Source organism: Scyliorhinus torazame, chromosome 9 (assembly GCF_047496885.1).
Source record: "Scyliorhinus torazame isolate Kashiwa2021f chromosome 9, sScyTor2.1, whole genome shotgun sequence".
Lineage (NCBI taxonomy): Eukaryota > Metazoa > Chordata > Chondrichthyes > Carcharhiniformes > Scyliorhinidae > Scyliorhinus > Scyliorhinus torazame.
Genome location: NC_092715.1, coordinates 77,752,234 through 77,777,459, shown reverse-complemented (window position 1 = coordinate 77,777,459; position 25,226 = coordinate 77,752,234). Strand labels below are relative to the sequence as shown.

General features: G+C 43.5%; 1 protein-coding gene across 3 annotated transcripts in view; it reads left to right on the top strand.

Moving 5' to 3' along the window:
• Positions 1 to 25,226, top strand: part of LOC140429339 (xanthine dehydrogenase-like) — a 452,003-nt gene that overhangs the window by 386,067 nt on the left and 40,710 nt on the right. For all 3 annotated transcript variants that reach the window (XM_072516190.1, XM_072516191.1, XM_072516192.1), the window contains 6 exons: positions 12,159 to 12,268; positions 13,905 to 14,009; positions 17,130 to 17,208; positions 20,151 to 20,265; positions 22,731 to 22,811; positions 23,832 to 23,996. In XM_072516190.1, coding sequence (XP_072372291.1) covers positions 12,159 to 12,268; positions 13,905 to 14,009; positions 17,130 to 17,208; positions 20,151 to 20,265; positions 22,731 to 22,811; positions 23,832 to 23,996 — 655 coding nt within the window. The remainder of the gene's footprint in view (positions 1 to 12,158; positions 12,269 to 13,904; positions 14,010 to 17,129; positions 17,209 to 20,150; positions 20,266 to 22,730; positions 22,812 to 23,831; positions 23,997 to 25,226) is intronic.

Sequence of the window (25,226 nt, the reverse complement as noted above, 5' to 3'; positions counted from 1 at the left end):
GGCCGAGTGGCCGCCGAGTTCGGCCGAGTCCCACAGGCGTGAGTCACGTATGGTCCCACACGGCGGGCCTGGATGTTCTGTGTGAGGAGGTCATCCTGGCGGGGGGGGCCTCCACGGGGGCCTGGCCCGCGATCGGGGCCTACCGATTGGCAGGCGGGCTGGTTCCATATGTTCCTCCAGGCCGGGCCCGTATAGAGCTACGCCATATTGCCCGGAGGCCTGCGCGGAGACGGGAACCCACGTGTATGCACGGAATCACGCCATCCGTAGCGCGCATGCGTGAACCCGCGCCAGCCGTTCTGCACCGGCTGGAGCTGCGGGGACCACTCCCGCGCCGACGTAGCCCCCTAGGAAGGGGAACATAACTGAAGATCGAGGAGCGTTGACGCCGGTGTGATTGGCACCGCTTTTCACGCCAGCGTCAGAACCTGGCCGCAGGATTGGAGAATCCCAGCCCATGAATCCCCAAACCCAGTTCTCTTGATTGCTACCTCTCAGATCCTTCTCCAGACATTTTACAATGGAACTCCCATTCACTTTTCAGTTTCAACATTGGGCTCCAGAGTCTGGGTTCCAGAGTGTATCATGGAAGACACTGTTAAGGGGCTATGCGTAGTGCAGATACTTGCCTGAGTGGATTAGAAACCTGCACATTAACGCGCATGCAGAAGGGGGATAAGAGGTAGATGGAGAATCTGATTTGAACAACCATAAAAGAAAAGAGTAAGAAAAGTGCAACAAGAAATATTGTAAAGAAACATTAGAACGTCTTAAGATTTGAAAATGAGGAGCATTGAAGGGCAAAGGTTTGCTGGCTCCTAGATTTGGATTTCATGCACCTGCACACTCTGGAATTTGCTTTGTATGTACCTGAGCATATCCTGTTGTATGTGGTGTAGTTAATCCATTAATTGCTGAAAGGATAAAACTTTACAGCTTCATCCTGAGGGACAGTTGCACAATCTGTGAGACTCATTGAAAAGCTGGTCCGACTTTGTGAAAATTGCGGAGGGCTAGGTGATGCCTATCCCTGCAGTAGAAGTGGCTAGATCAGGAGTGCAGGATGTGTCTTTATCCCACCATGACAAAAATTGGTGACACCGGGAATGGGGCTAGGAATTCCGGCCACCATCTATCAAGGTCTGCACAGCCTTCCAACTCCATGACAATCTAAAACCCCTATCACTGGAGCTGCTGTTTTTCACTTTCCAGTGTTAATCGTATATTGATTGTGTTTAATTTTTTGCAAGCTGTAAGCATGAATTGGTGTTTCACCTGTGCCCTATAAGTTGACACATACTGAAACTATAATTTTTGGTTGAGGAGGTGCTTGCTTGTAACCTGTAATTCTGTAAATAATTGCTTATTAAAATGTGGCAAAATTAGCTTCCGTTCCAACCTTCACCATCTGGCTTTCTGGATTAGAACAGCCAATTGTAGGATGGTTCCATTCTGCCCTTCATCAAAGTCCCTATCAGTATTGAGACAGGAACAGTCAGGTATGGGTTATGCCCACCCACACCACCTGGGTAGGAAAGACAGGAGCGGGATTTTAAGCAACCATGGAAAAACCCGCTCCATAATCTTTCGGGTTTGCAACCTCCTGCCAGTCTCCCCACTGCATTTGTGTCCAAACATTCAACTTCATTACACAAATCCATGGAATTCAGTCCACTTTCATATTCCAAGAAAATATAAAAGATCAAAAATGTTTTCAAACTATAAACCTGATTTGGAGAGCAAATAAAATACAAATAATTTAATATCATTATTTTATTTTATGTATTCAGGCATTTTGTCTTTGATGACACAGTTCTATTTGAGTCCTAGACATTTCCCATAATAAAGAAACATTCTGAGGCAGGCATTCCCACTCTGGAAACCTTTGCTGAAGTGTAAAGTGAGCAGAAATCTGGAGACGTAGATATCCTGTCCCTTTTTCACTAGCAATCATCTGATTTGCAGATAACCTGAAACGGAATGCCAAGGTATTTTATAGCCAAATAAATAATAAAAGGATAGTAAAAGAAAGGGTAGGGCTAATTAGGGATAAAAAGGGGGACTTGTACGAGGAGGAAGGAGAAATAGCGGATGTACCAAACGGCTACTTTATATCTGTCCTAACAAAGGAAGAAGATGCCAACCAAACCGAGGTGAGAGAAGGAGATCTCTGGTACAGTAGAAAAAATTGCAATTGAGAGGGAGGTGGTGTTATAAAGGCTATCTTTACTTAAAATATGTAAGATACAAGAATCAGATCAGATGCATCCAAGAGTAATGAACACAGTGAGAGTGGAAATAGCAGAGGCATTGGTGATAATCTTCCAGTCTTCCTCAGATACAGTGGTGGTGCCCACAGGACAGGAGAATTGCGAATGTTGCACCCTTGTTCAAAAAGGGATGCTAGGATAAAACTGGCATGGATGGCAGGGAAGGTAGTGCAATGTTACTCCTGAAGAATGTTTGAGGTGAGGGACGCCGACAGTGTCCCTACTGATTTCATCTGTGGGAAGTGCACCATCTCCAGCTCCTCAGAAACCGCGTTACAGAACTGGAGCTGGAGCTGGATGAACTTCGGATCATTCGGGAGGCAGAGGTGGTCATAGATAGAAGATTCAGGGATGTAGTTACTCCGAAGAATAAAGATAGATGGGTGACGGTGAGAGGGGCTGGGAGGAAGCAGTCAGTACAGGGATCCTCTGTGGTCGTTCCCCTTAGTAACAAGTATACCGCTTTGGATACTGTTGGGGGGGGGGGCGACTTACGAGGGGTAAGCTATGGGGTACAGATCTCTGGCACAGAGTCTGTCCCTGTTGCTCAGAAGGGAAGGGGGGAGAGGAGTAGAGCATTAGTCATTGGAGACACCATAGTTAGGGGGATAGATAGGAGATTCTGTGGGAACGAGAGAGACTCGCGGTTGGTGTGTTCCCTCCTGGGTGCCAGGGTGCGTGATGTCTCGGATCGTGTTTTCGGGATCTTTAAGGGGGAGGGGGAGCAGCCCCAAGTTGTGGTCCACATAGGTACCAACGACATAGGTAGGAATAGGGATAGGGATGTAAGGCAGGAGTTCAGGGAGCTAGGGTGGAGAAACTTAGATATAGGACAAACAGAGTTATTATCTCTGGGTTGTTACCCGTGCCACGTGATAGCGAGATGAGGAATAGGGAGAGAGAGGAGTTGAACACGTGGCTACAGGGATGGTGCAGGAGGGAGGGTTTCAGATTTCTGGATAATTGGGGCTCCTTCTGGGGTCGGTGGGACCTCTACAAACGAGATGGTCTACACCTGGACCAGAGGGGTACCAATATCCTTGGGGGGGGAAATTTGCTAATGCTCTTTGGGAGGGTTTAAACTAGTCCAGCAAGGGCTTGGGAACCTGAATTGTAGCTCCAGTATACGGGAGGTTGAGAGTAGTGAGGTCATGAGTAAGGTTTCAAAGTTGCAGGAGTGTACCGTGTGCCGGCAGGAAGGTGGTTTAAAATGTGTCTTCTTCAATGCCAGGAGCATCCGGAATAAGGTGGGTGAACTTGTGGCATGGGTTGGTCCCTGGGACTTCGATGTTGTGGCCATTTCAGAGACGTGGATAGAGCAGGGACAGGAATGGTTGTTGCAGGTGCCGGGGTTTAAATATTTCAGTAAGCTCAGGGAAGGTGGTAAAAGAGGGGGAGGGGTGGCATTGTTAGTCAAGGACAGTATTACGGTGGCAGAAAGGACGTTTGATGAGGACCCGTCTACTGAGGTAGTATGGGCTGAGGTTTGAAGCAGGAAAGGAGAGGTCACCCTGTTAGGGGTTTTCTATAGGCCTCCGAAAAGTTCCAGAGATGTAGAGGAAAGGATTGCAAAGATGATTCTGGAAAGGAACGAAAGCAACAGGGTAGTTGTTATGGTGGACTTTAACCTTTGTCCAATGTGTGCAGGAGGGTTTCCTGACACAGTATGTAGATAGGCCAACGAGAGGCGAGGCCATATTGGATTTGGTACTAGGTAATGAACCAGGACAGGTGTTAGATTTGGAGGTAGGTGAGCACTTTGGTGATAGTGACCACAATTCGATTACGTTTACTTTAGTGATGGAAAGGGATAGGTATATACCGCAGGGCAAGAGTTATATCTGGGGGAAATGCAATTATGCTGCGATGAGGCAAGACTTAGGATGCATCAGAATTAGAGGAAAACTGCAGGGGATGGGCACAATGGAGCTTGTTCAAGGAACAGCTACTGCGTGTCCTTGATAAGTATGGACCTGTCAGGCAGCGAGGAAGTGGTCGAGCAAGGGAACCGTGGTTTACTAAAGCAGCCAAAACACTTGTCAAGAGGAAGAAGGAGGCTTATGTAAAGATGAGACATGAAGGTTCAGTTAGGGCGCTCAAGAGTTACAAGTTAGCTAGGAAGGACTTAAAGAGCGAGCTAAGAAGAGCCAGGAGGGGACATGAGAAGTCTTTGGCAGGTAGGATCAAGGATAACCCTAAAGTTTTCTATAGATATGTCAGGAATAAACGAATGACTAGGGCAAGAGTAGGGCCAGTCAAGGACAGTAGTGGGAAGTTGTGCTTGGAGTCCGAGGAGATAGGAGAGGTGCTAAATGAATATTTTCCATCAGTATTCACACAGGAAAAAGACAATGTTGTCGAGGAGAATACTGAGATTCAGGCTACTAGACTTGAAGGGCTTGAGGTTCATCAGGAGGAGGTGTTAGCAATTCTGGAAAGTGTGAAAATAGACAAGTCCCCTGGGCCGGATGGGATTTATCCTAGGATTCTCTGGGAAGCTAGGGAGGAGATTGCTGAGCCTCTGGTTTTGATCTTTAAGTCATCTTTGTCTACAGGAATAGTGCCAGAAGACTGGAGGATAGCAAATGTTGTCATTATATTCATTATATTCTGTTGGTACCTCCTCCCCAGCACCAGTTAAGATTCTGGCTTTGCCCAATCATATGGAATGATAGCTAATCAGTGAGAAACCTAGGATTTGTTGAACCCAGTTACATTTTTTTATTCTAAAAGATTTCCACAAATATAAGATGTTCACTCATAAATGTAGTAGTGAATTTAGGAGAAATGTATTTACTCGAGTGTGGGTAGAATGTGTATTTACTCGAGTGTGGGTAGAATGTGAAGCGCTCTATCACATGCAGTTGTTGAGCTAATGTACTTAAGGGGAAGTTAGGTAAGTATAGAAAGGAGAAAGGAAAAGAAGGATATGCTGATAGGGCATGTACCATTTCAAGTACCATGTACGTCTATAAGCAGATATTATTAATTTAGAATTAGTCATTTGGCAGCGCAGAACTTGAATATTATAAAAAAAGACATATGTTGCCAAAGCTTTTCATCTGGTACTCATCAGGATAATTCACAAGAACACCAAATGTGAGGGAACTATAGCCTGCAGTACGTTTCCAAGACTGGCGGATTTTGTCAAACAGCATGCCCCTTCGGCTGTTTGAATTAGGCAAGGTGCTGACCTTATCCAACTAACCCTGGCTTGCAAAGCTCAAAACATAGTGATTTCACGATTAAACAACATTTGCTAAACAATCTGCAGTGTGCTAAGAGTTGCACTGCCAACCAATTTAAGATTATCAGTTGGGTTGGCAGTGTAGCTCACTTACGTATGCTAAGCATACGTAGTGTCCTTTGCAGACAAAAAGAACATGTATGCACATGTCTTTTTCAACTAAATAAAATAGGTAACAGCCATTCTCTGGTTCATTCCTGAGGGCAATGCCTTGACCAATCATAGTCAACATTCCTAGTTTGAATTCAAACAAGGCTTGGCGGTTAACTGTAAGTCATCAGTTAGCTGATGCATTCTCCATGCTGAGATCCCCGCTGAGATTTTCCAGCATTTTCATTTTGGTTTCAGATTCCAGCATCCGCAGTAATTTGCATTTATCCATTCTCCCATTTTAAAGCCTCTACCAATTGGAGCCGACTTACAAACTAGTTCAGCAGGCGCTTGGGAACCTGAATTGTAGCTCCAGTATACAGGAGGTGGAGAGTAGTGAGGTCATGAGTAAGGTTTCAAAGTTGCAGGAGTGTGCAGGCAGGAAGGTGGTTTAAAGTGTGTTTTCTTCAATGCCAGGAGCATACGGAATAAGGTGGGTGAACTTGCAGCATGGGTTGGTACCAGGGACTTCGATGTTGTGGCCATATCGGAGACATGGATAGAGCAGGGACAGGAATGGTTGTTGCAGGTGCCGGGATTTAGATATTTCAGTAAGCTCAGGGAAGGTGGTAAAAGAGGGTGAGGGGTGGCATTGTTAATCAAGGACAGTATTGCGGTGGCAGAAAGGACGTTTGATGAGGCCTCGTCTACTGAGGTGGTATGGGCTGAGGTTAGAAACAGGAAAGGGGAGGTCACCCTGTTAGGGGTTTTCTATAGGCCTCCAAAAAGTTCCAGAGATGTAGAGGAAAGGATTACTAAGATGATTCTGGATAGGAGCGAAAGCAATAGGGTAGTTGTTATGGGGGGACTTTAACTTTCCAAATATTGACTGGAAGCGCTATAGTTCGAGTACTTTAGATGGGTCCGTTTTTGTCCAAGGTGTGCAGGAGGGTTTCCTGACCCAGTAAGTAGATAGGCCAACGAGAGGCGAGGCCATATTGGATTTGGTACTGGGTAATGAACCAGGACAGGTGTTAGATTTGGAGGTAGGTGAGCACTTTGGAGATAGTGACCACAATTCGATTACGTTTACTTTAGTGATGGAAAGGGATAGGTATATACCGCAGGGCAAGTGTTATGTCTGGGGGAAAGGCAATTCTGATGCAATGAGGCAAGACTTAGGATGCATCAGAATTAGAGGAAAACTGCAGGGGATGTGCACAATGGAGCTTGTTCAAGGAACAGCTACTGCGTGTCCTTGATAAGTATGGACCTGTCAGGCAGCGAGGAAGTGGTCGAGCAAGGGAACCGTGGTTTACTAAAGCAGCCAAAACACTTGTCAAGAGGAAGAAGGAGGCTTATGTAAAGATGAGACATGAAGGTTCAGTTAGGGCGCTCAAGAGTTACAAGTTAGCTAGGAAGGACTTAAAGAGCGAGCTAAGAAGAGCCAGGAGGGGACATGAGAAGTCTTTGGCAGGTAGGATCAAGGATAACCCTAAAGTTTTCTATAGATATGTCAGGAATAAACGAATGACTAGGGCAAGAGTAGGGCCAGTCAAGGACAGTAGTGGGAAGTTGTGCTTGGAGTCCGAGGAGATAGGAGAGGTGCTAAATGAATATTTTCCATCAGTATTCACACAGGAAAAAGACAATGTTGTCGAGGAGAATACTGAGATTCAGGCTACTAGACTTGAAGGGCTTGAGGTTCATCAGGAGGAGGTGTTAGCAATTCTGGAAAGTGTGAAAATAGACAAGTCCCCTGGGCCGGATGGGATTTATCCTAGGATTCTCTGGGAAGCTAGGGAGGAGATTGCTGAGCCTCTGGTTTTGATCTTTAAGTCATCTTTGTCTACAGGAATAGTGCCAGAAGACTGGAGGATAGCAAATGTTGTCCCCTTGTTCAAGAAGGGGAGTAGAGACAACCCAGGTAACTATAGACCAGTGAGCCTTACTTTTGTTGTGGGCAGAATTTTGGAAAGTTTATGAGATAGGATGTATAATCATCTGGAAAGGAATAATTTGATTAGAGACAGTCAACACGGTTTTGTGAAGGGTAGGTCGTGCCTCACATACCTTATTGAGTTCGTTGAGAAGGTGACCAAACAGGTGGATGAGGGTAAAGCAGTTGATGTGGCGTATATGGATTTCAGTAAAGGGTTTGATAAGGTTCCCCACGGTAGGCTACTACAGAAAATACGGAGGCATGGGATTCAGGATGATTTAGCAGTTTGGATCAGAAATTGGCTAGCTGGAAGAAGACAAAGGGTGGTGGTTGATGGGAAATGTTGTGACTGGAGTCCAGTTACTAGTGGTGTACCACAAGGATCTGTTTTGGGGCCACTGCTGTTTGTCATTTTTATAAATGACCTGGAGGAGGGCGTAGAAGGATGGGTGAGTAAATTTGCAGATGACACTAAAGTCGGTGGAGTTGTGGACAGTGCGGAAGGATGTTACAAGTTACAGAAGGACATAGATAAGCTGCAGCGCTGGGCTGAGAGGTGGCAAATGGAGTTTAATGCAGAAAAGTGTGAGGTGATTCATTTTGGAAGGAATAACAGGAAGACAAAGTACTGGGCTAATGGGAAGATTCTTGGCAGTGTGGATGAGCAGAGAGATCTCGGTGTCCATGTAAATAGATCCCTGAAAGTTGCCACCCAGGTTGAGAGGGTTGTTAAGAAGGCGTACGGTGTATTAGCTTTTATTGGTAGAGGGATTGAGTTTCGGGGCCATGAGGTCATTGTTGCAGCTGTACAAAACTCTGGTGCGGCCGCATTTGGAGTATTGCGTGCAATTCTGGTTGCAGAGGGGATTTATCAGAATGTTGCCTGGTATGGAGGGAAGATCTTATGAGGAAAGGCTCAGGGACTTGAGGCTGTTTTCGTTAGAGCGAAGAAGGCTAAGAGGTGACTTAATTGAGGCATACAAGATGATCAGAGGATTAGATAGGGTGGACAGTGAGAGCCTTTTTCCTCGGATGGTGATGGCTATCACGAGGGGACATAGCTTTAAATTGAGGGGAGATAGATATAGGACAGATGTTAGAGGTAGGTTCTTTACTCAGAGAGTAGGAAGGGCGTGGAATGCCCTGCCTGCAACAGTAGTGGACTCACCAACACTAAGGGCATTCAAATGGTCATTGGATAGACATATGGACGATAAGGGAATAGTGTAGATGGGCTTTAGAGTGGTTTCACAGATCGGTGCAACATCGAGAGTCGAAGGGCCTGTACTGCGCTGTAATGTTCTATGTTCTGTGTACAGGCCATTTAGTTTGATTTCAGTGGTGGAAAACCCCCTGGATATTACAGTTCAGGACAGAATATTCACACTTGGACAAGTATCAGTTAATTAAGAAAAACAAGCACAGATTCATTCAGGGAAAACCATGTTTAACTAACTTTCTGGAGGTTTTTGAGCAACAAATAAGGTTGATGAGGGCAATGTTGTTGATGTGGTGTTATGGTAGCATGCCTTTTGGGGATGTGAGTCCCTGGAGGGTCATGTGACCCAATCGACCAATGAGGCCAGAGAGCGCGAACACTGGGGCGGAGTCCGGGCTATTCAGTTCGGAGTCTTGGAACATGGTAGCATTTACATCACTCTGTACATCATTTCTTACCTTAATAAATCATTCATTTGTTCATCTATCTGGTGGTTGCCCGTCTGTCAGGATATTGCAGGTGTATATGGATTTTCAAAAGGCATTTGATACAGTGCCACACAACAAACTGGTGAGCAAAACTTTCGCTCATGGAATAAAAGGGAAAGTAGGCACTTGGATAAGAAACTGCCTGAGTGACAGGAAACGAGAGTAGAGTACAATGATTGTTTTTCAGATTGTAGTGGAGTTCCCCAGGTGTCAGTGTTGGGTCCATTGTTCTTCCTGATATATATCTAGACTGTGGTGGTCAGGCAGAATTCCAAAATTTGCAGATTGGAAACAATGTTAACTATTGAAGTTCAAAATTGACATGTTGGTGGATTGGGCAAACAAGTGACAGATGAAGTTCAATGCACAGAAGTGTGAGGTGATTCATTTCATAAGGACGAATATGGAGAGACTATAAAATACAGGGAGAAAGTCTAAAGGGGATGCAGGAAGAAAGGGATGTGTTGTGAATGTACAGAAGTCATTGAAGATGGCAGGGCATGTTGAGAGAGCTTTTAATAATCTTAGGCTTTATTATAGGGGTATTCAGTACAAGAGTAAGGAAGTCATGTTGAATTTGTACAAGACACTAGTTAGGCTTCATCTGGAGCACTGCGTCCAGTTCTGGCTACCATACTTGAGGAAGGATGTGAAGGCATTCGCGAGAGTACAGAGGAGATTTACAAAAATGATTCCAGGACTAAACAATTACAGTTATGAGACCAGATTTGAGAGGTTTGGACTGTTTTCCTTGAAGAAAAGAGATCTGAGGGGAGAGTTGATAGAGGGATTCTAGATCCTGAGGGCAAGGACAAGTTAACCAGTGAGAAACTGTTTCCACTCAAGAGAGCATCTAGAACTAGAGGGCCCAGGTTTAAAATAATGGCCAAAAGGAGTAAAGGTGATTCGAGGAAGGTTTTTAACACCGACTGGGTGGTTGGAGCCTGGAACGAACTTCCTGAAAGAATGAAAGAGGCCAGTTTGATCAAAGTATTCAAAAGGGAACTGGATTGCTAGCTGAAAAGAAAGAACGTGAAACGTTATGGGGATAAGACTGGGGCAAAGTAGAATTCTCTTTCAGAGAACCACAGCAGACTTGATAGAAACATCGGAAATAGGAGCAGGAAGTGGTACGGCTCTTCACGTCTGCTCCGTCATTCATTGTGATCATAGCTAATCATCCAACTCAATAACTTGATCCCACCTTCCACCCCCATATCCTTTCATCCCTTTAGCCCTAAGAACTATATCTAACTGCTTCTTGAAAACGTACAAGGTTTTGGGCTTAACTACTTTGTGATAATGGATTCGACTGGCTGACCACTGTCTGGGTGAAGAAATTGCTCCTCATCTCTGTCTTGAATGATCTACCACTTATCCTCAGACTGTGAGCCCTGATTCTGGACACCCACACGATTGGGAACATCCTCCTTGCATCTAACCTGTCTAGTTTTGTTGGAATTGTATCGGGCCAAATTGCCTCCCCTGCACTGTAAAGATTCTTTGATTCTGTGATACCTGCAAATAACAATCTGCTGACTACCAAGAATCCAAACCCTGCTATAATCTATTGTACTGAGGGACATCAAAAATACTTTAGAAGACAATAAAAATACAACTTATGGTTTGAAAGCACACCAACTTTTGTGTAATGAATTGATCTTTTATAATTTCTTACAAAGTTGATGGTCTATGTGCATCAGCAGATGCGATTGTTTGATTTTGTTCCCAGTGATACGATAATAATAATCTTTAATGTCACAAGTAGGCTTACATTAACACTGCAATTAAGTTACTGTGAAAAGCCCCTAGTTGCCACACTCGAGCACCTGTTCAGGTATGTGGAGGGAGAATTCAGAATGTCCAAATTACCTTAACAGCACATCTTTTGGGATTTGTGGGAGGAAACATGCAGACATGGGGAGAACGTGGAGACTCCGCACGGTCAGTGACCCAAGCGTGGAATCGAACCTGGCACTGTGAAGCAACAGTGGTAACCACTGTGTTACCGTGCCACCCATATTGCACTTTCCTTTGCAAAGCAAGATTAATTTGTACCATATTGTATTTACAAGATCAAGTTTTTTTTTTAAATTTCAGGACAAAATTAACAGCATTTGGGCAAATCCGGATTAATTATGGAAAGCCAGCATAGATTTGTTAAGGGAAGATAGCGTTTAAATAACAATGCTTGAGTTTTGATGTAGTAACAGAGGGGGTAGATGAGGGTAATACTTGATTTAGCATTATTGGACTTCCACCAGGCAATTGATAATGTGCCACACAATGGACCTGTGAGCAAAGTTAGAGCTCATGAAATAAAAGAGACAACAGCAACATGAATAGGAAATTTACTGTATGACAGGAAACAAAGTAGCGGTGAACAGTTCTTTTTCGGGTCGGAGGGAGGTTTATAATCAGTTTTCCCCGGCAATTGTTTTAGGACCTATGCTTTTCCTGATATATGTTGATGACCTAGACCTTGGTGCATGTGACACAGCTTCAAAATTTGTAGATGACGGAAACTTGGAAGTACAGCATAATGAACTGGGAGGAGGATAGTGTTGAACTTCAAAAGGATATAATCACTTTAGTGGAATAGACGGACAAGTGGCAGATGAAAGTTAATGTAGAAAGTGTTAAGTGATACGTTTTGATAAGAAGAACACAGAGAGACAACATAAGATAAAAGGTAAAATTCCAAAGGGGTGCAGAAACAGAGGGAATGCAATGGAACTATGCCCTCTTTGTATTGCATCCTTATGAAGCATTGTGGGGAATTTCATGAGATTTAACATCAATTAGTCATTGCTTGAATTAAGGTTGTATAATCTCAGAGATTGTATCAGAATTAATTCTCTTCAAGGATTGGATTTTTACTGCATTGTTTATTTTTGGATAGATTTGTCGATGTGTGCCGACTGAAGATGGTTTGGATCTCCAGGCATCCAGCCAGTGGTTGGACTTTGCACAACAAGCAGTTGCCGGTGCTGTTGGAGTACCTGTCAAGGAGTAAGCAGATTTTTTGTAACACATTGTGACCAACTTGCTACAATGACTTTACAGCACATATGAACAGTAAGATTGACATTGTACGAGGCAAGCTTTAACATAAACACGGGGTAAAATGTGGCATGAATGCTTTATCTTTCATGTCATAAATAAACAGAAAATAACTGAAGAGATAGTGATAGAGCAGTCACAGTTATCACACTGCCTTTGTCTTAAATGAACATTTCCATCACCATAAAGAATTTCCAATGGGTATGATTACCATATCCACACACAAATAAATATAAGCCCAACAATGTCTCTACTTCCTGTGGAAGCTAAAGAAGTTTGGCATGTCTGCATAGACTTTCACAAACTTCTACAGATGTGCAATAGAGAGCATCCTATCCGGCTGCATCACAGCCTGGTATGGCAACTGCTCAGTCCAAGATCGCAAGAAACTGCAGACTGTGGTGAACTCAGCCCAACGAATCACACAAACTTGCCACCCGCACATTGATTCTGTGTATACCTCCCGCTGCCTGAGGAAGGCAGACAGCATTATCAGAGACCCCTCCCACCCAGGCATTGCCTTTTTCCAGACCCTTCCATCAGCGAGAAGGTACAGAAGTCTGAAGACTCACACATCCAGACATAGGAACAGCTTCTTCCCCACAGCTACAAGACTCCTCAACAACTCTCCCTCGGACTGATCTGTTCCCTACAAGAACACTATTCCCGACGCTCTATGCTGCTCCTGCTCATGTATTTGCTTTGTTTGGCCCCTTGTTCCCCACTGTAACCAATCACTGTTTTGTCGATGTACCATTTGTCAATGTTCCCTGTTGATTATTCTTGTGTCTACTATGTACGTACTGTGTACGTTCCTCGGCCACTGACAAAATACTTTTCACTGTACTTCGGTTCATATGACAATAAATCAAATCAAATATAACAATATGCTGTCATTTTTATCTAATTTGTTATTTTCTTTCCCGTGTTCCTTATGCTCTCTCAGCCAATTCAGCTGCGATTGTTGGATAATACAGATCCCCAACTTTGTCATTCTTGAAGTCCATGGAGTCAAGAGAATGTTGTCTTGATTTCTTTAGTCGATCATCTATGACATTGCAGATATAGAAATCAAGACCCAGTCTAGTTTTTGGCCAGGCAGGACCATAGGGTGTGGGTATAAATGGCCCGACCTCAGCCATTAACAGTAACCTCAGACAGAGAAAATATGCAAACCCACAGGTTGAGTTGATTTTGTGCTGAGGTATTTGGCAAGGTAACTTTGACACTGTAACTGAAGGAAAAATATTACTGCTGATCTAATGGCCACCTAAACCAGCAATGTTCAGTGTTAAAGTATCAGTCGAAAATGCTGGAAATATATAACAGGTCTATCCGTAGTTAGAAAAAGAAAAGACGATTGAACATTTTGTGCCATCAAGTTGCAACAAAGGACCTACACCCAAAATATCAATGTCTTTTCTCTTTGTAGATTTGATGGACTGTGGCATATTCTATGATCATTTTAGATTTTGAGCATTTGCAGTTTTAATTGTTTAACATACAACTTTGTATTTTAATGAACAGATGCCTTTTACTCCAATATTAGACGATAACACCATAGGGAATGTTTTTCTTTTCACAGTATTAACATCACAGCCAAGCGCTTGGGTGGAGCTTATGGAGGGAAAGCTACTCGTGCCAACTTAGTTGCTTGTTCTGCGGCAGTGGCTGCGACAGTGCTTTGCAGGTAGGATTCAGCCGAATGCTGTATGAAATATCTATTGACTCCTTTATTTATAGCTTATAGAAATTTGACAGTTTCAGAAAGATCGTAACACTCTTCTTATACCTCCTTTGTCTGCATATATGAATGCAGCATGTTAAACGCTTGGATTGTTCTCCTTTAGAGCAGAGAAGAAGGGCAAGAGAAGAATTAACAGAGGTGTTCGAAATTAGATTGGGCTTTAATGTAGTAAATTAAGTCAACTTGTTTCCACTGGTATGTGGTTTGGTCACCAGGGTACACAGATATAAGAGATGCAATCTAACGGCCGTGTCTAATCTGTCCAAAAAATGCAGGGTTATGGAGAAAAAATGGAACTAATTAGATAATAACTTGATTTTGGGAATCTGCACCTTATGTAGACATCACGGTCAATATGTTTTGCTCCAGCACCATTGTTGCAGAGTGGGTCTTTGGTCTCTTCACACCTTCGTCCATGCATCAGAAGATTGCCCAGAGAGCAAAATCCGCATGAGTCCCAGTGATATGGATCCCTGCCCAAACTTTAATTTTCTAATACTGCCAGAAACTGACAGAAGGCAGAGCAGAAAATCTTCTTTAAAAACACATCGTTGGAGGAGTTATCTGTCTAATAACAAAAACTCAATACCAAGATATCTTCAATACTAAAACTGGACAAACTGATAGTTTGTCGTGCACTTAGAACATCACAATTTGCATTCCTTTAGCCCAATGGATCACCCAAGCAAGACAGGAAGTGGGAACTAGTTGGTGCATAGTATAGTTTGTTTAGCAGCTGGAAAAGAGGTTGGAAGGAGGTTTAGGAGGCGAATGGAACAGGCATCCAAACTTAAACTTTCCTCCTGAGGCACGGAGGTGTACCCCTGCACTGAGGTGTCAAAGTCAATATTTTCCCGCTTCTGTAGTAGAAAGATACAACACACTTGTTAAGACTGAATAACAAGCTTTATTTTCGAAAACAACTGCATGCAGTAATGGCTGAAACTTGAAGTCAGAGAGCAGTCAACAAAACTGCTGAGTCTTTCACAAGTTCCGCGCTTTCGCAGAGAATTAGCTCAATATTTATACATTAGCATTATCAAGATTATGTGACAACAGTATGGTCAGGAGTTTGATCGGAAATACAAACGGAAGCATAGACCAGACCATGTTTGGTCATATCACTCATACCATTATTTAGTCCTCGGAGGGAATATTGAAAGGTCGGAATAGACTTGTTTCTTCCTGAACTTATCTTGTTTTAAATTCCTGGGTTATGACGAGTTAGTTTTATCAGGAGTTGCCGAGGTCCGGTGTTTTGGAATGGCTCGACCTTCGCTGATCTTTTCAAACTTCAAGTTATGCAGAGTTGGCCTACGGCCATTATAGTCTGAAAATGGTTAGGGCAGCATTCTTTACTTGGGCCTGGTGAGCTGGAATGAGTAGTTTCAGCCTTTCTTATATTGTATCAAACCTTTTGACCAGTCTTCCCATTGACCAATTTTCCCATCATGCCATTACTTAATTCGTACCATATCACAGAGGGGTGATCGTGTGGTGGACTCCTTATAATCAGTGAGGCAATAACGACAAACTTCACAACAATGTAAGGAAAATTTATTGGTGCCTTTTTGAATTGTCTTGTCTTGTCCCTTGTTTAAAGGGATAGTTTGCAAGATCATAATAAAATAGAGTTTTTATTATATCTATCGCAAGAGGACCTTGCTGCCTTTGGACTAAACCACTGATCCAGGATCATTCTGGAGGTCATGGATGCCCAAGGTTCCTTTTCTGTAAAGCTTAAAACCCTCTCTATCCTCTTTTACCTTTTCCAATCCTCTTTACTTATCACACTCGCATTTGACAACAAAAACAAAGAGATCATAGCTTTATTTATCTTGAAGATTGAGACTGCAGTTGCCTATTCCATTCTCCCCAGTTTCTCTCTCTTCTTGTAACTTCCTCTTAACCATGCTAGATTCTTGATACTCGGCAGAGTTCTCATTTGCAAGATCATGTGATATCTATCCAAACTGGATCAAATCTTCAAACTGCATGTTGTATCCATCGCCAAGGAAATATTTTAATCTGCAAACTTTGCCTGTCTTCATTCAGCCCAAATGCTGCCCTTGATAACTCCAAGTTACCGAAAATGCTGCTGTCTGTATTTTGCCTTCCAATTACATTCCTATTACCCTCGGCCTATTAATCTACACTGACTTCCTGGCTACCAATATATTAAACTCCGAAATTTTTGCCCTGCCGTAGCTTTACCCCATTCTATCTTGCCAACCTCTTCCAGCCTTGCACCCTTAACAATTCCTGTGACCCACCAATTTCAAAGTGATCTCCCTCTCTTTGCTATAACATTGGTGGAAGAGTGGTTAGCTGCATCTGCCTTATTCTCTGAAATCCATCCTCCACATTACCACATTTTCTGTTCTTCTTTAAAATGTTCCCCTATCTTTTACCCGAAGCTTTCAGTCACCCACCTAATTTTTAAAATTCATTCTCGGGATGTGGGCATCACTGGCCAAGCCAGCATTCATTGCCCAACTCTAAACGCCCTTGAGAAGATGGTGCTGAGCTGCCTTCTTTAACTCCTGCAGTGAAGGTTTTAATGGTGACCTAAAATAAAGATGATAGAAATGTAGGAATAGAATCAATAGACACAGAAATAATCAAAGATTCCATGGAAGGTGATGGTGTTAGTGCTGCTGTGATCAGGGACACGTCACCCATGCAAAGACTAGCTAGGACTGAATAGTAGAATTGGATAAATAGTCCAAAGATTTCCTTTCATTAGCTTAGGAAATTGGGGAAACATTTTTGTATTACTTTCCATTTTAAGATCAAATGGGTGGTGTAGAGTTCACAATTTGGTGGTATCTTGATGGTCTTCATTCATTTGAGCGTGCTCTGCCTGAAGGTAGGTCCTTGGCTCATTGTCTGCTGAAGGTTCATCGTCAAATAAACGCACTCTGTTTCAGTTATTCTGAAACACATGCTAGTTTTGTGCCCAACTGAGCTAACTGGTCACTCTCTGGCCTATTGAAGTATTATTCTTCATTAATCAGGTACCTTTTTCCTCACTCGTATATGCGATCACATTGTTTCTTACAGACCTGTTCGATGCACAATGGACCTGAGCACCAACATGAAAACAATTGGCAAACGCCATGGGTATATTTTCAAATACAAGGTGAGAGTTCAAAAATCACAGACGTCTTGGGTGCAATTCTCCCATCGGGAGACTAAGTCCCGACGCCAGAGTGAAAACGGGAGTGTTTCACTCTGGCGTCGGAGGCCGCTCTGAGCCCCCTATTCTCCTGCCCCCGGGGGGCTAGGAGCAGCGTTGCGTCATTTACGCGCGTCGGGCCTTGGCACCGTGAAAAAGTGGCGCCGCATATATGACGCGGCCGGCGCCGCATAAATGACGTCACCCGCGCATGCGCGGTTGCCTTCCTCACCGAGGCCGCCCGCAAGAAGATGTCGGATGGATCTTGCGGGGCAGCGGAGGAAAGGAGGTCCTCCTTCAGAGAGGCCGGCCCGCCGATTGGTGGGCACCGATCGTGGGTCTGACCCCTTTTGAGGCCGCCCCCCCGGTGCAGGAACCCCCTTCCCCCTCCCCACTGGTCGCCCCCCCCCCCCAGGTGTGGACGGCGCCGGTGGGAACCCGTCATGGTGGTCAGGCCGCTCGGCCCATACGGGCCAGAGAATCGCCGCTCGCTCGTTACAAATGGCGAGCGGCGATTCTCCCAGCGGCCAGTCGTGCCGGTTTGCGGGGGGGGTTGGAGAATCGCCTGCGGGTGCCGGGGCGGCGTGGCGGGACTCGCGCGGCGCCCTGGCGATTCTCCTAGCCGGCGTGGGGGGGGGGGGGAGAATTCCGCCCCATGTTTTGATATAAGCTTTCCTTTGATGCAGAATAATCTAACAATGCCCATAAACAAATGATAAAAAGGTATGTGTTGAACAATTAAAGTAGAATTGAATTTCAGAAATCAACAATTATGTGGAAAATAATAACTTTTGAAAAGGCACGTTTTTCCAATGGAATAATCTTTATTGCCAGAAGAATACTTGGGACAAATAACAACAATGCATTTGGTTAAGAAAAATAGCAACATGTCACTTGGAAAACAAGAATCTAAATGGACTAGAGGAACAAAGGAATCTGTGCATACACATGCACAAATCACTAAAAATTAAGATGCAGTACAATGACGGCTTAACGGAAAGCAAACCAAGCATTGCGGTTTATTTCTGAAAGGTAGAATTGAAAAGTAGGGAAGTTATGCTAAGCTTGTACCTAGCCTTAGTTAGGTCACACTTAAAGTACTTTGTGTAGTTTTGTTTGTCATATTATAAAATGGATATAGAGGCACTGGGGTGTGTGAGGAAAGATAAAACCAGAACAGAAGGGTGAAGGGCTAATCTAATAGGCATCTTTAAAATTACAAAAGGTCTTGGTAGAATAGGCACAGAGAGAATGTTTCTATTTGTTATGGAGAGCATAACTAGAGGGCATCAGTGTAAGTTTGTCACCAACAAATCAATCAGGGAATCCAGAAGATAAAAGCAAAATATTGTGGATACTGGATATCTATAATAACAAAGCATTCTTGAAAAGCCCAGCACCTCTGACAGCATCTGTGGAGAGAGGAACAGAGTTAAAGTTTAGAATTCAATATCACTCTTTTTTGGAACCGAAAAAGGGTTGAAATGTGATAGGTTTATGCTGTTGGAAAAGGGGGGATGGGCAGATGGAGCAAAATAGAAGGCCAAAGATAGGTTAGAGGGCAAGAAAGATTAAATGACAAATATGTCATGGAACACAAGACAAAGGGAGTGATCATGATGGTATTAAAGACTAAAGATTTCATCTGCTATTAACACATCAAAATTACAGGTCACCTACCGCTTTTTTAACATTTCCCCTCTCTATTCTGAAGAAGAGCCATATTGCACTCAAAATGTTCAGTCTGTTTCTCTTGTTAAGAACCCCACTGATGTTAAATGCGAGAGTATCCCAAATCCAGAAGGGTAACATGGAACACCTATTCTTATTGGTGGATACTTCAATTTGATATGATGTGAGAAAGATATGCAAACCAGGGAGGAACAGTCCAGTCTTGTGATCAATTAGTAAAGGTCATTTGCTAACTTAAAATACGACACACAATAATTAAGACTAATATACACTACAACAGTACATCTACCTACATTAATGGCAGTATCTCATGAAGTTACCCCATGCTCCCAACTACCTATGTTGCCTGAACTTTGAGAAATGCCCCTTTTTCCCCATACAACATCCAATATTATATAATGCTATGGGCCAAATTCAGCATATAGTTACCATCCCCACAGATTATCTTTCAGATTTGGGAAAGTCGTCATCAGTATTCAGTGTCGAGATACTTCTCTTTTCGAGTTTTGATTTCAAACAGCAGCCTTTCAGCAACAGCTTGATTTTGGGAGAGCCTGCTTTCTAAAGCTGTGTGTGGTTATGATGGTAGCTGCTTCTTTAAACCTTTTCTTCAGTTATCATGCCACAGATATATCATTTTTTCCATTTGATGTTACCCACCTTGTAGACCAAGCTTTTAGCATATAAGTGCCAATTCCCTTACAGCTCCACTTTGAAGTCACCTCGTCTGTACACCATTGGTTTCCCCAGTCAATTAGGTAAACACTAATTTGCAACGAAAAACTCCCTTTCAGAGAGCTGTACATATTGGATCCCTTTTCATCCCATTTCTTTATTTTAATTTTATCCCAATTTAATTTTTAATCTTTATTTCCCTCAATTCCTTCAATAGATGCTGCCAGTCTTCTGTGTTTTTCCAACATTTTCTGTTTTATCAGGGAATTCGCGGAAACCTCTTTACCCAGAGAGTGGTGAGAATGTGAAGCTTGCTATCAGAGCAGTATTTGAGGCAAATAGCATAGATGCAATTCAGCGGAAACTAGGCAAGCATGAGGGAGAAGAGAACTGAAGGTTGTGCTAATAGTTAATGTGACAGGATAGGAAGGATGTGAAACTGCACGTCCTTTACCAAGTCAACATGTAGTTAATCAGAAACTACAAATCTGTCACAATAAATGGTCCTTAAAAAAGGCAATTCTGTTGTTTTGTTCCAGGTGGGGTTTAATAAGGATGGTACACTAAATGGTATTATCATTACTTACTACTGTGACAATGGAAGCAGCCCAAATGACAACGAGGTTGGAACTGCCTTCGCATTTTCTGATAATGGTAAAGTATCTAAATTAGGAGTGCAGTGTCAACACATTATTAACATTTGAGCCTCAAAATAACGGTTCATTCCTTGAGCACCTAGGGGCAGCACGGTAACACAGTGGTTAGCACAGTTGCTTCACAGCTCCAGGGCCCCAGGTTCGATTCCCGGCTTGGGTCACTGTCTGTGCAGAGTCTGCATGTTCTCCCTCTGTCTGCGTGGATTTACTCCGGGTGCTCGGGTTTCCACCCACAGTCCAAAGATGTGCAGGTTAGGTGGATTGGCCATGCTAAATTGCCCTTAGGTTAGGTGGGGTTACTGGGTTATGGGGATAGGTTGGACGAGTGGGCTTAAGTATGGTGCTCTTTCCAAGAGCTGGTGCAGACTCGATGGGCTGAATGGCCTTCTTCTGCACTGCAAATCCTATGATTCTATGAATCTGTAAACAGAGGGGTTTTTTGAGCAAAGCAAAGCTGTCCTCTAGTTCGTTTACAATGATGAATAATATTTTAATTAGAATTTTAATTAATAAACAAAACTGCCCTATTACATGGTAAAATTGGCCTTTCTTGTTTAAGGACATAAAGTAATAAACAAATTATCCAACAGGAAATACATTTCCTTTCTGTCTTAAGCTCTTGGAGCCAGATTTTCAACATTGGTTTGGGCACTGCTAGTTTGGCCATTTTCTGATGTCATGCTTCCGAGTTCCGATCGAATGCACATGAGTTATTTTAATCCCAGTGAGTTGGGCCCGATGCAGGCACAAGGTGGAAATTGAGATGGGCGGCTGCCAAAGCCAACAGTTCAGGAGAACTCACTTCCATTCAGTGGGACATTGGCCCAGTTCTGTAGTTGATTGTTGGGTCACAAGCTGGCCTCACCCATTGACCTCCTCACTCCCCATACAGCCCCCATGCCCTTTCCATACCACCTCGTATCATAGATTATCATAGAATTTACAGTGCAGAAGAAGGCCATTCAGCCCATCGAGTCTGCACCGGCTCTTGGAAAGAGCACCCTACCCAAGGTCAACACCTCCACCCTATCCCAGTAACCCCACCCAACACAAAGGGCAATTTTGGTCACTAAGGGCAATTTATGATGGCCAAGCCACCTAACCTGCACATCTTTGGACTGTGGGAGGAAACCGGAGCACCCGGAGGAAACCCACGCACACACGAGGAGGATGTGCAGACTCCGCACAGTCAGTGACCCAAGCCGGAATCGAACCTGGGACCCTGGAGCTGTGAAGTAATTGTGCTATCCACAATGCTACCGTGCTGCCCATGTCACCTTTGTGTCCCCCCCATCTAAAATGTCGGGGGGGGGGGTGGAGTTGGGTTGGGTGAGGTGGAGCCTTCTAATAACCTTGCTGGCTACATAACAGCTTTGAAAACATGGAAGAGTGTTTATCGATTTCAGGCAAGCAGCGGGATGCTCCGCCCCGCCACATTTCTGCCTCAACCGGCCGTCGGTATGCTCCGTTACGCCGGCCGGTCAGTGGGGTTTCCCATTGTGGGGCAGCCCCATGCTGTCGGGATACCACCGGGCTGCCGGCAAAACGGAGCTTCCCGCTGGCGGAGAATCTCTCAGGATTAAGTCCTGCCTTGGAGATTTGCCAGCCAATCGGATGGCCAGGTGGGAGTAGTGGTCATTGTTGGGACTCCTGGCAAAGAGAAGCTTGGTCTCAGAAGTAAATCCAGGTACTGCCGGAGCTAAGCTGGCAGGCTCTGGCCGGGACTGGGTTTGAGAGGCCGAAAGGGAGAGTAAAAGGGGAAGTACGACCATGAAGAAGAGGGGTTGGCCTCCAATGAGTGCAGGGAGCACCCCCCCCCCCCCCACACACACACAAACCCCACGTGCCAGATACCAACCCATCCAATTAAGCTGCTAGGTTTCCGCTACTATGGGTAAATGCTGGTGTATATGTGGGTGAGCTCCTTACATGGCCATTAATTGGCCTGTTCTGCTGAGCCGTAAGATCGTCATTGTGATTTCTGTCTTTCCACACCCATAATTTCTCCTGAAAACCTTGGAAAGACAAAGCATCATTTTTACCTGTATACGTGTAAACATAAGTAAATCTATCTGGAAGCTGTTAACCTAGTAATTGAAGAAAGATTATATGTGTTTATGCATTCTGGTTGGGGTAAAATCACTCCCATCGAGTTTGACTCTGCTATTATCTACTACTGGCATTCAGCACTTGGCAATTGTGGCTGCCAGCACATACAAACAAACATCTTTTCTCTCTACATTCGTAATTAAGAACTAAGTCAATGATGAAAATTACTCAGTAACTTCAATTTAAAGCTTTGAGGCATTCATACGTTGGAATAATAAGTCTAGCTTTTTTGGAATTTAACACACCAACTAAATTTTCAGTGCATTAACGAAAAGTTATATTATTGTCAGTTTTCTGACGTAGTTCAAGATGTAGATATTACCATTTGACTGAATCCCTTTTTTTTCCTTGCAGCATACAAGTGTAAGAACTGGCAGCTGATCCCTGTAGCAGTTAAGACAAACCGTGCACCCCACACATGGTGCCGAGCTCCAGGTACTAGAAACTGTTTTATTTTGGTTCAAATGTAGTGAATGGATAAAAGACCCACAGACTGTGTGCTCAAGAGATAAACTGAGCTCACGGTATTAGGTACATCAATGCATGAATGTATGAGTGGCAGCCAGACACTTTGCCACTGAGGAAGATCAGAAACAGTAATTATTCAGCTTGTCCTTGTAGTTGATTACAAAATGTTCAGTTGTGGATTTTAGATGATATCCAGCACAAGAATAGTTGAATTGGGGAGGATAGAAAAGAACTTGTAAACCCAGAGGAAACCTATGCAGACTCTGAGAGATCGTGCAGACTCTGCAAAGACAGTGACCAAAGCCGGGAATCGAACTTGGGACCCTGGTGCTGTGAAGCAACAGTGCTAACCGCTGTGCTACCATGCTGCCCCTCACTGTGCTACCGTGCACCCCAATTCAATTAGAATTGAACTTCTTGTTAAAAGTTGAAACTAAAACTCATTTCAGTGATGAGAATTGAAGTAAAATGACAATTATTTGCCACTCATCATTAAAAGCATGAATGAACCAATAATCTGACCTTGGTAATGTGGTTGAGGGGGAATTGTGTCCACGACATGAGATAATTTCCTTTTTGTTGAATAGACCTTGAACACAAAGTTTAATCTGAAAGGCAGCACCTGTGACATGCAGCAATGAAATGTCAGTCCAGATTTATACGCTCAACTCAGCTGTGTGATGTGACCATAATATTCTGTGATGTGGAGATGCCGGAGTTGGACTGGGGTGGGCACAGTAAGAAGTCTTACAACACCAGGTTAAAGTCCAACAAGTTTGTTTCGAATCACTGGCTTTAGGAGCGCAGCTTCTTCATCGGGTGACTCGCCTGATGAAGGAGCTGCACTCTAAAAGCTAGTGATTCGAAACAAACCTGTTGGACTTTAACCTAGTGTTGTAAGACTTCTTATAATATTCTGTATCAGAGGCCAGAATTCCACCAACTATGCCAAGTTGACAAACAAATGTAAACTTTCTGCTTTTACAGGTTCAATGCCCAACGTATTTGTAATTGAAACAATTCTGGAACATGTGGCCAAGTATCTTTCATTGGACCCAATCAGAGTAAAGCAGAAGAACTTGTATGCTCAAGGAGACACTGCACCAATGGGCTTTGTCCTGCCCTACTGCAGCATCCAGGAACTGTATTCATGTGAGTTCTGAGCTGTGTCGGAAAGAATATGATACTGTGACAACCTATTATTGTCTTTGAAAACTAAAGCCGTGGTTATTAAATCCTCAATAAAAACTGAAAATGCGGAAGAAACTCAGCAGGTCTGGTAGCATCTGTGAAGAGAGAAACAGACCTTTTGAGTCCATATGATTCTTCTTCAGTCATGTGAACGCAACACATTTTCCAGCATTTTCTGATTTTATTGAGGATTTCCAGCATCCATAGTATTTTGTTTTATTATATTGGTATGGAATTTTCTATAGCTTTGAACCTATCTGACTACTCTCTGTTGAATTCTGTAACTCTCCATCACTGAGTCCTGATGGAATAGTTGGGCAGTCTAAACACAACATAAAAGATTAATTTGTAGAATCCTCAAAGGGCTCTTAAGCACAAATTGCTACGAATTTGGCAGTCACATTTAAGGTGATATTTACGCACTCACTCTCCCTTTGTTTTTTTCAGCATCATATGTGAACAATAAGGTGGTTTAAGTATTTTATTCACAATTGTTCTTCATTTGCTTCTGGTTGACACAGTGCAATGTTTATAATCCAGCACCACAGGAAGAAATGTTTTTTAATATACCCTGAATCTTCTGGTATGGTGAAATTCACACCATTTATATTGAATAGAGTTTGCACATTTATAATTTGCAACTGTATTTTCTGATGTGTGGACTTCTTGTGATAACTGCGAAAGATCTACAATGCCATTAAGAGCAAAAACACATTGATGGCTTTAATAAACCGGCTGAGGCATTCAACATGTCAGTGGCCAGAACACATATAAGCATGTGCCTCCTGAAGGGGGCGAATATTGTACCAGAAATCTTTGCTAAAACCATCTACCTTTCATTCCTCTTAGTGCAAACCACGCCATTTAGTTATTTTGCAGTCCTTTAAAAGAAATCATAACGGTCATCTTTGCCAACATTACAAGGTAACACTAGCATAACAAATCTGAGGGCAGGTTATCTGCCTGTGGTGGATTCGTGATCGAGTCTGCAAGCCTTGGAGGTTCACCCAAATCGTACAGCTTTATTTAGAAGATGTTAACACTACAGGCTGCGATGTTAAACTGCCCGTTTGCCTGCAAAAACGGCCAATGAAGTCATCTCTGATGATGTCACGCAATTGTTCTCTTAAAATGCCTCTGTTCAGCTACAAGACTTCTTGTCAGCAAACACTATGCATACACAACACTGCC